Source organism: Neofelis nebulosa, chromosome 15, assembly GCF_028018385.1.
Source record: "Neofelis nebulosa isolate mNeoNeb1 chromosome 15, mNeoNeb1.pri, whole genome shotgun sequence".
Lineage (NCBI taxonomy): Eukaryota > Metazoa > Chordata > Mammalia > Carnivora > Felidae > Neofelis > Neofelis nebulosa.
The window spans coordinates 23,211,987-23,228,762 of record NC_080796.1 but is presented as its reverse complement, the minus strand read 5'-3'; the positions used below and the strand labels follow the sequence as shown (position 1 = coordinate 23,228,762).

At 41.1% G+C, this 16,776-nt stretch overlaps 1 protein-coding gene and 1 pseudogene across 7 annotated transcripts in view; one reads left to right on the top strand and one right to left on the bottom strand.

Annotated features, from left to right (window-relative positions):
- The window catches only part of RABGAP1L (RAB GTPase activating protein 1 like), a 758,910-nt gene that overhangs the window by 156,989 nt on the left and 585,145 nt on the right, over positions 1-16,776 (bottom strand). The window contains exon 1 of one of the 7 annotated variants that reach the window (XM_058701187.1): positions 6,982-7,665. The exons of the other annotated variants lie outside the window; for them this stretch is intronic. Within the exon in view, the coding sequence (XP_058557170.1) occupies positions 6,982-7,149 (168 nt within the window). The 5' untranslated portion in view covers positions 7,150-7,665. Of the gene's footprint in view, positions 1-6,981; positions 7,666-16,776 lie in introns of those variants that run through there. 7 annotated transcript variants of the gene reach the window in all.
- On the top strand, positions 8,108-14,147 carry LOC131496433 (male-enhanced antigen 1-like; annotated as a pseudogene).

Sequence of the window (16,776 nt, the reverse complement as noted above, 5' to 3'; positions counted from 1 at the left end):
GAAAATTCAAGACAGGCTGCTTCTAGAGTTTGTAGGGAAACAAGATTAGCAGCTTTCCTCAGAACCCCAAAGCTTCTGAGGGCATCGCTTGATTTTCAGTGCAACTAACCTCTAGTTCCCTGGCAACAGATGCCCCCAGTGGTGGTGTGGTTCCTTGTCTGCAGGCAGGAGCATGATTACCTAATTTTCTCATGCTGCCCCAGGCCTAATTTCAAGTCCAGTCTTGGAGTTCATGTGAAAGCAGAAAGATGAGGCCTCAAGATGAAGAATCATACAGCCTGTGACATGTGACCTCTGGTCAGACAGGGGGTGGCCATGTAGAAAGAGATGCTGTTGGAAGGAGGCTATACTCTGGGGCGGGGGAGGGGGGGAGGAGGGGCGTGTAGCCAGAAGATCCCCATCTGGGTGGGGCTGAGTCTCAGGAAACCAGAATTCGAGGGCCCTATGATTGTCCTTTCCAAGACACTGCTGGTGTCAGGGATGCTGTGGATCCCATGGCTTGGCCACCTCAGTTAAGCCCCATTGGAAAGGAGCTCTCACAATCACGGAGCAGAAAGACTCAAGCAGACACATGTGTGGAAACTGCGTATTATTCAGTCCCTTAATCCCAGCCTCTAGAAGGTAGTTGGCAATTAAAGGTACAAACAAGGCTGCAAAGGATGAAATAAATTCTGACGCCAACTCTGACTAACTCACGGTGCGGCCTCTGTCTCTCCTGTCCTACTTCAAAAAGGGAGCATCTTTAACCTCAAGTATTTGAGAAGGAAATGAGTTAGGTCATATGAGTGCATTTTGTGAACCCAAAACAAATATAAGATATGAGAGTTTGGAAGGCTGCCTCTGTGTTGCTCAGGTATGTTCAGCTACTGATATTTTAGTGGCTAAAAACAGTACCCTCCTCTCACTGACATTTTTAATTCCAGAAAGCAGGCAGTCTGGAAGTTATAAGAACTTATATTCTTGTCATGGACTGAAATAAAGCTAATTTCATTGTGATTTTTTAAAAAATATGGCATAAGACAGCCCCATGGGGTAAAAATCATGCCAGTAAGCAAAAAGGATATTAACAACGTGTGCCATTGCCCCAGGAAACAATCTGCAATCCTACTTTGATTCCGATGGGCTTTTTCCTCTAAATTTCTGTCTTTAAGAGATTTCCATAATCATTGTGTCACCTCCAAATACCTTCTTATGCTGTACTCAGGTTGTAAATTTACAAGGGTAACTTTCCAATTTCTGAAGGCTGTATCTGAGAGATTTTTCCCTCTACAGTTGAGGAATAGATACCTCTTGCTCTGCAAAAAATGTGGATGCCTCACTGAGAATTTATCAGAGTTGTTTTGTTTTCTAAATGCTTTTAAAAACTCTTGGATTGTTTACACATGTGTGTGTAGTGTGTATATCTACCTGTATAGTAGGGGTTATACGTTTTTTATTGATTACATATTCACTTCCCCCCCAAAAAAAAAAAATTTTTAAAATTTTTTTTTTTTTCAACGTTTTTTATTTATTTTTGGGACAGAGAGAGACAGAGCATGAACGGGGGAGGGGCAGAGAGAGAGGGAGACACAGAATTGGAAACAGGCTCCAGGCTCCGAGCCATCAGCCCAGAGCCTGACGCGGGGCTCGAACTCACGGACCGCGAGATCGTGACCTGGCTGAAGTCGGACGCTTAACCGACTGCGCCACCCAGGCGCCCCAAAAAAAAAATTTTTAAAAGCCTAACACATCTCACTACCCAGAGATAAACATAATTAGCATTTGGTTACAGGGGCGCCTAGGTGGCTCAGTCAGTTAAGCATCTGACTCTTGATTTTGGCTCAGGTCAGGTCATGATCTCATAGTTCATGTGTTTGAGCCCTGCCTTGGGCTCCAGTCAGGAGCCTGCTTGGGATTCTCTCTCTTCCTCTCTCTCTGCCCCTCCCCTGCTCACACGTGCTAGCTCTCGCTCTCTCTCGCTCTCTCTCTCTTTCTCTCTCTCTCTCTCTCTCTCTCACACACACACACACACACACACACATTAAAAAAACCCAGTAGTGGTAATGGTGGTAAAACATTAAAAAAACCATTTTGTTACATTGCTTATAATCTTTTTTTTTTACCACCCCCCCACACACATACATCACATATGTGTGACACATATATCTAACAAAATTTTAATCATATTGTACGTATGTTGAATATATATGCTACACAAAGGTCAAGTATTGCTGTAACAGTATTAGTCCAAACTAGAAGTAGTGGTGCTTTCCATAAAACTAAAACATGACTTCACACATGCAAATTATTGACAAACTGGCTACAGAGATATAAGCTTAATTAATGGTTATGTTTACAATTGTATGAATGCTGTCCACCCTTACAATGAAGAGAAGCTTAACATATGATCTTGTGAGAAGACCCAAGCTTTAAAAATGCACCCCGAAAAGGCAGACTAACATTTTAAGAACCAAACCAAGTACTCAAAAGTAGGTAGGTAGGGCCAGCTTCTGGATACCATTACTCCTCTGTGCTCACTACACAGAATTCTGTCAGGCTAGAAGAACTGATTTAAAGGAAAGGCTGATCTTCAGCTGGGAAATTCTTAGAGTTTTTCTATATTGCCTTCAGAAAGGTAGTGAGGGAAGAGTAGCATAATGAAAATGCAATTACTTTCCTGACATTATTTGTTAAGTAATGTTAGCCAGAAGGTAACGCAGACAAGAGTTAGGGAAATTTTAAGAAGCAAAGACGTGTTTTCTTCACTTGCAAGATCGAGTACTCGGGACACCTGGGTGGCTCAGTTGGTTAAGTGTCTGACTCTTGATGTTGGCTCAGGTTGTGATCTCGTGGTTCATAGCAATCCTATGCGATGATGGCGCAGAGCCTGCTTAGGATTCTCTCCCTCCCTTTGCCCTTCCCCTGCTCGCTCTCTCTCTCTCTCTCTCTCTCTCTCTCTCTCAAAAATAAATAAATAAACTTAAAAAAACCACAGAGAACCTTACCAGCTTTTAAATAAGAATAAATAACTTTTGAAAACTAGTGGTTCTCTTGATACTCATCTTTTGCTCCCCAAACTTTCTGTCAAATTCTCTTAAGTGATGATACAAAACATGTTTATCAATTATACCTCCAAAAGACTATTATTTCATTCTTCATTTGAATAGAATTATATATAAAGATTACCTGGACAACTGAAAACATTTCAAGTCCTACTTCTATTTCCTTTCAAGTAGGTAAAGAGAAATATCCAGAGGGAAAAAGGAAGTAGGATTTTTTAAGCAGGTTGTTAATTTAGGTATCCTTCCTACTTCCCCCAGTAAAATGAAGTAAGCAAGTTCCCAGGCACATAATAGACACCAGCATAGATTTGTTCCATAAATTCGTAAAAGCTCTACTTTAAGCATACCCAGTATTAACCAGTCATGATTGATAAAATGCAAATTAGAGAGTACATTTCATACTTATTTTGACATAAAAATTGATTTTTACACTTTGAAGGGCATCAGAAGTATGCATGGCAACTTTTATACTGGGGTCTTTAAATTTTAAGAGTTGTAATCTCTCTTGAACGAGCAATCCTTGCAGCAGTTAAAAAAAAAAAGTAAAAATGGGAGACATACTTGCTTCTGTTTTTCATCTCAGCATCAATGCTCCTTTGGATTCACTATGTACAGTGCCCAGGGTATCAGTACTGAAACCATAGCCAAGACTGATATTAATTTATAATGATGTGATCATAACTTTCCACAACATGTAACAGCAAATGAAATCAAAAGAGAAGAAAGGGAAATTCTGAACATGAGTAGAAGAAAACTTTTCCCTTTTCTTCAAATTTCACACACTTACAGAGTATGGACCCTAGCTATGTGTCACTGCTGATACCATTTTGAGTGTGTTTTTCCCACTGAAAAATTCAGCGCAAGAGTATCACATGTCAAAGTGATTTTTTTTTTTTTTTTAAGGAGGCAGGGTGGGTGGAAAGGAACAGTTCTAACATTTGGGTGTTAGCTCCTGATGCTTCTATTCCAAACCTCTCACGATTCGTGGATGATAAATCTTTCTTCAAGGGCCTCTGAGAAGCAGCCCTTCTAGGTTTGATTTTTTTAGGGGGTTATTTAAAAAAAATCTAGGAATGGTTCTCTTTCTCACCTTCATTATTTTCACCACAAATGGCTTTTTCTTCCTTTAGTTATAGTGTCTAACAGGATTTCTATTCAGTGGAGACATATTTTTGGAAGTCTGAGAATCATTTGGAAGCACAGGCCTTAGAAGAGGGAAACATTACTTAGCTGGTATCTAGGATACCTGTATCTTTTGCTTTGGTATTTTAATTTCACCAAAGAAACGTGTGTTTGGTGAGTCTGTGCACAGAATTTATGCCTTGTGGTAATATCAAAAATGAAGCACTTGTACCTGCTTTATTAAAGGTATTATTTATTAAAGGTAAATTATTATTAAGTTGTTCTTTACTAGGCGTATCTTTGAAGGGCAAGAAGCCAAAATTTCAAATGTAACTTAAATAAAACTTGAAAAAAAATTTTTTTCAAATGTGTCTGGTGTTCAGGCAATTTGGTGGTCCCTCTGTGAATCAGGGGACAATGAATAGGCTCTAAGTCTAAATCCACAGCATTGTCTTGGTAAATCTTCATTAATTTGATCAGTTCATCACAAAAATTAACTTACAGGAAAAAAAAAAACTACTGGGATCTTTAAAGTAAAATAACATATTTGCATGTGTTTAACCTCCAAACCTTCATGTCTGAAACATAGCTAAAAACTGAAACTTCAGTGCCTGCCCTCTTGAGTCGTAATGGAAAGGATTGCACGTGGCAGGATTCCTCTTAGAGGACCACCCTGTGCAGATTAGCCATCGATCCCACATCATTAGCCAGTCCAATAACACAGGCTGAACAACTGTACTTCCTCCTGGTACACACTAAACTTTAAGCAGTAACTCATTGGAGAACTGATCCCAATTCACAGCCATATTGCTAATTAAAGGGCATATGATTTTCCCAAACTGGAAAGTACCCCAGTTCTATCATTATGTACAATCTTTTACGTACAATATTGTACGACAGAGTCAGAGATTGCCAAATGACCCTCTGGACAACTCAGCAAATACTTTTCACATGTAATGTCAATGGCACCATTACCTATGTTTTGGCATGTGAGAGCCCAAAACAACCCGAGGGATGTACTACCACCTTGGATACCTAATGGGGCAACCAAGCTGACTCTGTATGGTCGCAACACACAGATACACGTGACTTCCGCGACATCTGAAGCTTGTGAACCCATTCTTTGTGGATTTAATTGCCGATAACTTGTTTTAAACTACAGGCAGTTTAAATTGAACCCTAATGCAGATTTAAGTATGAGAGACAGTCTTAGTTATAAATTTATGTTTTCCTTCAAAGCACTCAAAGTATAAGGTGCCAAAGAAAGGCAGTACAAGATTACTGGAAAGTTAACAGTGGAGCCCTGGAATCACAAAGTTAGGGAGTCTTTAAGAATCTGAAAATATATTAGACCAAAACGGACTCTTCAAAGGGATGTACTTGTTGAAATACATTTTAGCACTTAATGGCATCAAAGCTCTTGAATAAAATGCTTTTTATTTCACTTAAAAAATTCCTTTCCAATGGAATCATAAATCTTCAGTTTCCTCTTCTATTAAGAAAAACGTGATTCAGGGAAACAAAATTTAAGTAAGCACTGATGACCTCACTTGGGCGTGAAAACATATGTATTGGGTTCTTTCTATTTCTCTCTTGAATGGCAAGGAAACGATTTCTCAAAAATACCAACCCCCCCAAATTGTATGCTGGTCACTGCTTCTAACTTCATCTTGCAATGACTAACAGACTTTCTTCGGGGTGAAAAATCCCTCACGTGCACAGCTACCTAAAATGCTGTTATGATTATACAAGAGAGAAAATATTTGCATGCAAATACATACATGAACACTGAATTGGTAATTGCAACGATAATATAAACAGAGATGAACTAGACTGAAGAGGAGTATGTGAGAGGAAAGTGTGAACATTGTACTTTTGAAAAGAATCACATATGACAGAACCATAATGAAAGAACAGTCTGGAATGGTGTTAAAGTCCATTGTATAAAATAGACAAAGCTTAATGATTCTTGTTCAATTACCAAATAATGGTATAGGACTACTGTAGACCAATTATATTATAGAACAGTTGCTAGGTATAGTTCTCAAACCACTAAAAAGAAACCCTGCACCAGCGATTGTGGGTATTTAATTTTAACCCTTGGTAGGAAGTGAGGAAGGGTGAGTGATTTTTCTCTTGTTCAGGAAATCAAAAAAACAGGCAAGCCAGACTTCCCAGATTCATAGCACAGACCCAATAGCTTTAAGCTGCTTCATAGATACACAGTTCAAACATTCCAGGAGAGAAATTTTCAATTTTCTACCCCAGGATTTTTAGGGGGTAAAATTCTGTACCCAATAAATAAATAAATAAATAAATAAATAAATAATAAACAGATAGATAGGTAAATAAATAGATAAATAAAATAAAAATAAAAATCAAACTGGCAATCAAATGGTGAGGTTAGAATGCAAACCACAGTAGTCTAGATAAGTAGCAATAATGTCTGTTGTGAAATTTAACCCTTTGGAGACGTAAATAACAGAATGCCTAAATCAAGCACTTGGGTATTCTGCTTTATTGCGGAGTCTAGGCAGCCAGAAAACATTTTTTTTTTTTCCCCTGCCACAGAGATAATGCCACTAATGTGGCCCTGGGCTCTTAGAAAAGAGCCATATCCCCTCTAGCCAATTAAGGAGTGGCATGGACCAGGCTCAGCTAGAGCCCCACGACAGTGGCCACTCAGCACTTCCTTCTTGGTAGAGTGCGTAAGAGGAGAAGAAAAACAGGAGACTGCAAGCCTCTTTTAGGGATACAGGAATTCTCCCAGAGGGTGGCAGATTCCCTATAAATGAAGTTCAATGAAAAACAGTCTCACCGCCAGAAGCCGAGGCACAAACAGACGATGCCCCATCCCCAGAAGTTCCAGCACTCGACATGCATACTCATTCACCAGCTTGCTCCTCTCGTCGTGCATGTCCTGGGACTTTTTGACAGGAGGTGTGAGCTTAGCAGCTGGGGCTGGGCAGGGCACCCCTTCTTCCATGAGCAGTAAGTAGGTATCCAGAATGAGAAAGCTGGATCTCTTATCCACAATTTTGAGAACTGCAGTGGGAGGGGAGGCAGGCTTAGGTCTCCCCAGGAGCACCAGCCAGTCTCTGGTGGGAATTGTCAGCTAATGTCTCCACAGGAAGAACATTTTGGCTAAATTATCCACTGTGCCAGAGCCCCAAAGTAGACTGGAAAACGAAATCAAACACGGATCTAAATAAAAACCGGCAGAAGCAATCGAATGCAAGAAAATGGCCAAGAGCGATGCAGCAGAGTTCAGATACATGTGTTAAAATGTACAGGCTGCTCGGAAGGGTCTAGCGTGTGTGTGCGTGTGCCGTGTGTGTGTGCGTGTGAGTGCGCGCGCGCGTGTCTGTGTGTCTGAGCAGACAGCAGCAGCAGTGGCCGGGAAGCCAGGGCAGTTGTGAAGCTGCAAGGAGAAAAGGATGAGCTCATTGCAATCCCCGATTCGTGACAAGCAGCGCTGCTGCCGCCACTGCCTCCGCTGCCGCCGCCGCCGCTGCCGCCTCTCGCTGTGAATCAGTAATGAAGGGGTAGGGAGGGGAGGGGAGGGGAGGGGAGAGGAGGAGGTAGGTGAATGAGCATGCAGAGTGCGTCTCGGGGGAGAATGCTGTAATAAGAAGCCAATGGCGAGCCGTTGGACAGATGTGCTTCCCCCTCCCAGTCCACCTTCAATCAGTGTTAGTCTGACAGCTTCTGCTGTTGAATCCTAAAGCCAAAGGCAGATGAACCAGCTTCTCTTAGCATGTGAAGCTCACAGAGAAACCAGACCGCCTGTCAGCCACAAGGCTCACCTTTATTCACTCTTGCTTTCTAATACGGTAACACATACAAGTCGGATTTTATGCTGCGTATTTAAAGTGGGATTTTCCAGCCCTTGTTAGAGGACTGAAATCCCCACAGAAGAGGGGTCTGGGGCAAAATGCTAGAGTATGCACGAGAGCAAAGACTGGGCTTCCCAGAAACGACACACCCTCAAGTTGCAGTGTTTACGCAATAATACCGACTTTTTGCAAGGCTACAATGTGAGGTATTTCAGCATTCAGGGGAAGCCACAATTAAAAGTAAGATTTTTATAAACATTCAGTATGATACTACATAAAGACCTCCAACATAATAATGAGAGTATACATCTAAGGAATCACTAAAGTTGAGATTCTCAAGCAGTAATAACTTTTTTAAGCCACAGACCTTGATAAACATTCAGGTAATAGCTCAAAATGTTATTTTGCTACTCTCTGGTCAAATTAATCCTTCCCTACTAATAACAACTGAGAATTGTCCATAGTTTTAAATTTTACAATCTTAGTAGGTGTGATTTTAATTCCCTTGATGTGAATAATAGTCACAGTCAAATGAAGGCAAAAAGACAAGATCACCTTTAGGAGCAGTTTCTAAACTTGAGCTAACAATGAACTCATGTATATTGAGAATCCTGGTGCTGTAGTTCTGTAGCTGCTCTCCTGAATCTCAGAGCAGTTTCTCCACTGAAGTTATAGCATGATACAGGGTAACAGGGCTAAGAGAGCCCAGGTGGTTCCTTCTGAGTCTTAGTTTCCTGTTCTGACAAATAACAGTTACAGATATCTGCAAGTAACAAAATAGAATCATATTTACCAGCATATCTCTAGGATCTCGGTTAAAGACATAGATTCATTACCAAATTCGGCTTAAAGGGAAATATTGCCTCCTTTAAAGAATATTGTTGAGTTCCTTTTTTTAAAACTCAATAAAAACAAAACATTTTTTTGTTAAACATCTTGAGTATTAATGAACAAAATATCTTAAATAAGATACTTATATATTGTTGTCAAGCTTTTTATTTCTTCTGAAAATGCTTTGTTTTAAAAATTTTTTTAAATGTTTATTTATATTTGAGAGAGAGAGAGAGAGAGAGACAGAGACAGAGACAGAACATGAATGGGGGAGGGGCAGAGAGAGAGGGAGACAGAATCTGAAGCAGGCTTCAGGCTCTGAGCTATCAGTACAGAGCCTGACACGGGACTCGAACCCACAAGCTGTGAGATCATGACCTGAGCTGAAGTTGAACATTTAACCGACTGAGCCACCCAGGCGCCCCTGAAAATGCTTTCTTAAAAAACTAAAGATTTTAATGGAAAGTGATCAAAACCATTAGAATATGACATATAAATAAATAAATTTCAGATCCCTAAGGTTTTGGATAAATGTCTGATCGGCTACCCAGGGTGGGATAGGTTCAGTTGGAAGGGGGAGGCTGTAAGGATGAGGGCAGGGGTTCTGGGCCTTTCACAGCCTACCCCTACACACACACACACACACACACACACACACACACACACACACACACACCTCTGCAGGGAACAGTTCCATTTTTATCTTGTTTACATACTGGAGTTCTGCATGAGGTTCTGTTTGAAAAGACTTGTACCACTGCTATGGAAGTGTGAAAAGCACTGCCATGGAAGCTTCCTGTTTAAGAACAAGGGCACATTTTTACTTGCAAAGGAAGGGACAATTCAGTGACTCCTTTGCTTATAGGACTTTTTTTGGGTTGATTTTTTTTTTTTTTTTAAGATAGGGGAAACGCTTCCATGCAACTGACGTGGGTTCAAAGAACACTGGCAGAAGCATTTATTTTTTCTCATATAAACCAGAAACAAGGAATTTCTTGCCCAAATGGATTCTGGCAAGAAGTCAAAATTAATCCAAAGATTTCAGAACTATGGTCTGGCTCTGATGCTCACAAAAGAAGTTAAAACTCCATGCGCTAATATTAAATGTAATAACTAAAGTATGATATTTTAATGAGCAAACCAAAGCAAACACTTGGGCACATTTGAGAAACGTTATGTAAGAGGAATTATAAACAAGTCACCCTGTATTTCAGTTTTCCTAACCTCTCCATGATCCTCCCCCTCAAAAATACATCATCCTTGAGGAAGTGAAGGTGCTGGTGCAGCCCTGGGCTCTGAGTGGCCCCTGCCAGGAGAGCAGCAGGGGTCTTCTGGGGAGACCGCGTGGGTCCAGAGCACACCTTCCCTGATGAGTCTGAGGAACGGGGGCCACACCAGAGCCCTGCAGAAGGCGTGGGGATTAAAGCACAGAGGAGCCTCAGGAAGAACAGGGAGAAGTGGGAGCAGGCCCAGCTGGCTATTCCTACCAGCCTCCGAACCAAGATGCTGAACAGAGGAGGCAGAGCCGGCACGATGGGGGACGGAGGCAGAGCTGCTGACACGCAGAACTGGATCCAGGTCCTAGGGCTTCACAGGCCAGACTCTCAGTTAAGAGTCAGGATGAAGACGGAAAGAGAGCAACAGCACAGAGCAACCACAGCTCTGTTTCCATGCGCCCAGAACATGCTAAACTGGTGAGAAGGACAAAGGCTGACGATATCAAATTCCCAGTGGGAAGATGTGGTACAGAAGGCCCTCCGGGCCCAGAAGGCGTCACCTACCTAGAAATGACCACACTGAGAGCTGTCTCATCTCTCTGCACGCCAGGCCAGGCCAGAACGTGCATAGGAATGAACACATCCCAGGTTGTAACGTCCCTCCTCGGCCTCTCATCTTCCTTTTGACATCAAGGGGAACCAGACATCTCAGAGACCCACTTATTCAGTTCTGTATACATGGGGACATCAGCCCAAGCCCAAGCCATCTTCCCATGTATCACTCTATGGAGAATAAAGCACCCTATATAAACAGTGCTCCCTCCATCCCCTCCCTGTCAAAGCCATCACCTTTGCTTTCAAAATTTCCGTAATTTTTCAACCATGGTCCTGTTTTCAGGTTGTCCTTTGAGAATAAGCCATTGATCAATATCAGGTGAAATAACTCTTCTAGAACATAACTTGGTGAAATGGAAGAATGGATTCCAGGCATTTTTGAAGTCCTACAAGAGTGACTCATCTCAGTGAGCATTTTCTCTTCTCCCTCCCCAACTCCCCAAGTAATTTATTTATTGCTGATGAGGCTCAGAACAGCACACTTCTGAGAAATAAATGTTTCAGTTATAAAGTAGTCCAAAGATGAAACGAGTGATAGAAAAAAAAAACCCTCTTGTAAATTAACCAGTTAATAATACATGACTTCTCAGATTTTTTCAACCATCACAAAGATTTTTTTTTTTTAATATGTACAGGAAGATCAACAGCAAATTGAAGATAATATGGGAAACCTGGATGAATCATGCAATGAGACAGTGAGAGAAAAGCAGACAGGACCAGGCAATGGTCCCAAAGCCAACGTCTAAAGAAGAGAAACCCACTGTCTGGAGTGCTGGGATCAGGTGGATGGTGGTCCTAATTAAAGCCTTGTGCTGGAATGCTCTTCCTGAACTACTCTACTGTGTCATGATTGCTGGACATGTGCAGGACATAAATAGACTCCCACTGTAAAATGAAGACCATATTTGACTTAATTTATTACTTAATGTAATTAAGAACACTGAGTGCAAAGAAACATGCTAAGTAGTTACTTTAGGGGTTACAAAGGTGAAAAAGGAAATACTTTCCAATTTGCAAGAGCTTAAAATCAGAGAGGCATTCAAACATGGAGATAGAGCACAATGTGGACACCATGAAAGGAGGAACAACACTGTGTTACGATCTAGTCACATCTTTGTTATCCACAATGGATTCAGACAAAGTGGGCTCCTACTAGTGAGACTGGCCTGGACCTATAATCCAAGCGTAATGATAATTAAACGTATCTCTGAGAGTAAAACAGGACATTGCTTATTCCATTATCTTTTAGTCACATTTACTCGTCGAATGACATGGGTAAATTACTTCATACTCTTTGAGTCTCTGTAAAATGTCCATGTCCTGTACCTAGCCAAGTTGCTCCAAAAACTAAGTTAATGTGTAGAAAGGAATCTCTCGTGGTGCCTAGCACAGGGTGGGTGCTAGATAACTAGTAATCCTCTTCATCTTTCCAGAAAGTCATGTAGAGGGGTAAAATGTATTGTGTTCACCTGGCTTAGGGTTTAGAAAGACAAAAAGGTCTCTGAATGTATTAACATTAGAAACAGAATTAGAACTGTTGCCTCTTCAGTTCGACACATTAGTAATTAGTAGGAGAGGACCCATGCTCTTCTCAACTTGGAAAGATAAAAAGGCAAAAGCGAACTCTCTAGTTATTTCTTTATTTCTTTTAAAAACAGACAAGTTTTTAAAGGATAAAGCCTCAATAATTTGGCAGGTCCCTAAGATCCAACAAATAGGTCAAATAAAGGTAACGGAGTAAGTAGTATTGGTATCCTGGTGAACATGTAAAATCCTGCACAATGCACACTCTGCCGTTTGAGTCTCGATTCTGCTCGTGCTCTCCTACGTGCTCCTGGAGGTAGAAAGATACACCAGATGCTGCCTCTAACTTTATGCATTATGCACGCTACTTGAAGAAAAAGCTAAAATGAAATGTAAGGAGACTGAGCATATAAGTTATATCACAGGGAAAGGAGTCTCATTATTTTGTAGCTGGAGAGCAAACACTGAAGAACTGGAGTACAAAATTAACTGACACCATGGTGGGTAGTTCGGGTAACAGTTTTATAGGAATTCAAAGGGGAAAAAAGGATTCCTATATAACATTATAGACTTACCTAGTGTTTAAGAATGGTCTAACCTCTTGTAAGACTTAAGGCATAACCATCTTATAACCATCGATAAAAACAAGGAGTTTTTGTTGTTGTGGTTGTTGTTTCATAGAAGAGAGAACTTTCTCCCGCCAACAATTTAATAACATGCTGAGTAATCATGGTAGCATCATTATGACCTTACTACATATCCTTGTCCTCAGATTTTAACATAATGTCCTTATTAATGCAAGAACTTCTATGACTATAGACGTTGAGGGTTGGTCATTTTGCCTCTACTTCCTTACCTTTATTGACAATCATCTCAAAAGCCTGCTACCTATTTTATTACTGGACATTTGTTTAGAAAGGACTACTTGTGGTAAGCCAGAAATGTGAAATTTCTAGTCACTGGGTTATATATTCTACAATAACACAGAAGAAGTCTACTTTTCTTATGTGACATTAATTATTTGAAGACTGTCTTAATTTCCTTTTCTCCAAGATGGTTAACCATCCCTGCTATAAGCTGGTTTCTGGATCTTTCTAAAGTGTTCACAATCCTACCTCTTGGATGGGATTTTCTTGGACAACGTCCTTCAGTACTTCACTACCCACACTGATAAGGATACTCTAGACATGATAACAGAATCACAAAATAATGTGCTGTTGTTAGACCCCAGAAAGCATCGAAGTCTAACATGTTTATCCTAGTAAGGATAAGACTTATGTTCCGTAAGTGACCTGTTTAATCATAAAACTTGCTTGAGGCAGAGCCAGTAAGCCAAGGTCCCAGAGCCCAGTTGCATGGTAGGGAACCTTGCCTTTTTGTTGTCTTTCAATTAATGTAGCCCACTTAACAACAACAACAAAAACACAACTATCTTATGAGGAAAACTGTGCTTCACTATTTTATTTCATCTGGAATTGATATCCTGCCTGCTATCTGGCATGAAAGAATCTAAGAATCTTGGATTTGAGTTGAGAGGGGCATCCAAAAGCCTGTCTTGAGGATAATCACTTCTGAACACACACTTATCATAATAAAGCACATCTGCCTTCTCAATTTTTAACCGAGAAGCACTCTCTTCTTCAATCAAACAGAGAGGCTGGATCCTTGGCAGATCAGCCACAGTGTCTCAAGAGCAGCTTTCTTGAAGCCATGTTAGTGATGTAGGCTTGAAAATGGAATGCTGGCTCTCAGTTCATTCATCCCCTTCCCTGGACAGTTTGTATAAGGCTCCTATTTATTTTCCAGGTAAGCAGAGGCATAAATAAGTGTTAGCAAGGGCTGGGTTTATGTTAAATTGATCAGATTAAAATAATGATATATAGAATCTAGACTGTGCCTTGATTTCCTCCGCTGGATCAGCATTTTACTTTTTATTTTTATGTGTGTGCTAGTATGTGTGCGTTGTCATGATTGTTAAAAATAATGAGGTGCTATATTCATCTTGGTAAGTTGTGCATTGCCTCTGCCTTCTTCCCATGCTCTATTAAATTTGCTATTTCTGGCATCTTCATGTTACATACAACGCTAAGTGTAGTTTAATAGCTGTCACTATGGAAAATAATATTTTCAGTGGAGTAGTTATATGGGTCAGCCCATGCATTAGCGAGTGAATTTGTTTCCATGAAATGAGTATGCCAAGATGGGGACATACAAGTTTTTTGAAGACAAGTCCATGCTCTAAAATAACGATGGTGATAGGTTATACAGCCTGGCCCTGGCCCCTGCCTCATGGCTTCCAATGGTTTCAGTACAATTTCAGGGGTAGCAAAATGGTGCGAATGGAGGTGAATTTTCCTCTGCGTTCACTAGAGGTGATCTGCTCCCTCTTCACCTCCCTTGAGAGTTCAGTCCCTGTATATACTCAGTATTGCCACAGGCTGTCACATGATGATAGCAACAAGTGAACAGGTATACAGAGGTCCTTCCTGCATGGTGGGCTCCTTTACCTGTGCCATACTGGTATTTGTCCCAAGCAGGGCCAAACAAAGTAACTTGTACATCACAAACTCTTGTGGATATTTAAATAACCAAAAGTACAGATAATAACAGTTATTATTTATATTTATACAATACCTGTAAAGGCTGTGAACTATGCTAAGCCCTTAGAGCATGCATTGCTGCATTTAATCCTAACAACCAATTATGACCATTTCACGTAGGAGGCACCTGAGCTTAGAACAGTTCAGCGACTTGCTCAGGATCACGCTGCTAGTAAGTGGTAAGTCAACGCAACAATACTTTGTGGATAACTACACCCTGATCTATAAATGTTTAAAATAGAACTTGAGTTATTTGAAACAGTGAAGAAAGTAGAGTTAAACAGGCTTGATCCCAGAGGCTAATCAAATTAGTCCAGTGGAAACACCAGGATTTACAGTCATGTCACTGTGAGTATACTGAGGGACTAATGTGTCCGGGGTTCTAAAAGAAATGACAGAAAAAAACAGTAAAAACTTATGCTCAAAGAGCAGCATCTGTACCCTGGTGATCTTACCCATACCCTCCCTGCTAATTCTGAACAATACAGCTACAGGATCAGCCCTCTCTCCAGAGCTCCCACCTGTCTCTCTCCTTACTGGATATATGCAGCCTCACATGTGACTTAATCGTAGTGTTCAACGTCATTCCTTCTTCTCCAGTGCAGCTCCTTGTCTTACATTTCCTATCCCAGCTGAGGGTGTTTGCTACCTGCCCAATTTATACAGTAGGCACCCGGGTGTCATCCCAGAGTCCTCCTTTATACCCCCCCACCCCACCTCTAAACCATCATTCAAGTCTAGTTGATTCAACCTCCTCACCATCTCTTACAACTATCCCCTCTTCTCCACTCCCATTTCTTCTGATTTGAGATCAGCCCTTGGTATGACAGGCTGGGATCTCCACCATCAGCAATACTCAAGACACTTGAATTTCCCTGCATACCCCCGGCAACTCTGTGTCTCCAGGTCTCTGTTCTGGCTTTCTCTTCTTCTAGAACTGTGCTTCCCCTCTAATTCACTTACCTTTTCTTAATCTGACAGAATGCAACTCCGAGATTACCTCCTGCAGGAACCACCCTTCATTCTCGGAGTTGGGGCGCATGGCCCCGTTTGCCCCCTGACGTTTCCACCTCTGCTGTCTCTCTCACAGCCATCTGCAGGCTTATACTTTAGTGAGTTGCCTTGAAATCAATGGTTAGGTCCCTCTCCTCTGCTAAGGCACTTAGAGACAGGCATCAGGTACCATCCTTGTGCTGAAAACCAGCAGAAGCAGTTACTTGATGCATAATGGCTACCCCATAATTGTTCGTTGGAATGGCTCAGCCTTCAAAATGGATAAAATATGACTACTGTGTAAGAGAATGATAGATAAGCATTTCTCTGATTAGAGATATTGGTGCTTTAATATTTCTGAGCCTTTTAAAATGTTCTTCCCTTCTGGAATGTTTTTCCTCCATCATTTTTTTTCCCTTTAAAAATGTTAACAATCCTTCAAAATGTTATTGAAAGGTCAAAAACTGAGATGTCAGACAGACCTGAATTTAAAACCAACATTTGATGTCCAGTAACTGTGTGACTTCAGGAAAAGTTCACCTCCTTGAGTCTCACTTTTCATTGAGGAAATGAGGTTTAAAACAGTAATCTAATGGGGCACCTGGGTGGCTCAGTTGGTTAAGTGTCTGACTTTGGCTAAGGTCATGATCTCGCCACTTGTGAGTTCGAGCCCTGCGTTGGGCTGTGTGCTGACAGCTCAGCGCCTAGAGCCTGCTTTAGATTCTGTGTCTCCCTCTCTCCCTGTCCCTCCCCTGCTTTTTCTCTGTCTCTGTCTCTCTCTCAAAATTAAATAAACATTAAAAAACAGCAATCTTATGAAATTGCTAACATTATTAATGACTGTGACATTTCTAGCATGGAAAACTGGGATGATAGTGAAGATAATAACTGATAGGAAAGCACTGGGGCACTGGAGCCAGGAAAGGGTGGAGGATGAATGGAGTTAGCAAGAAGTAAGTGACCATCTGTTGGAGATTTCCACAGGCCATGGGAAATA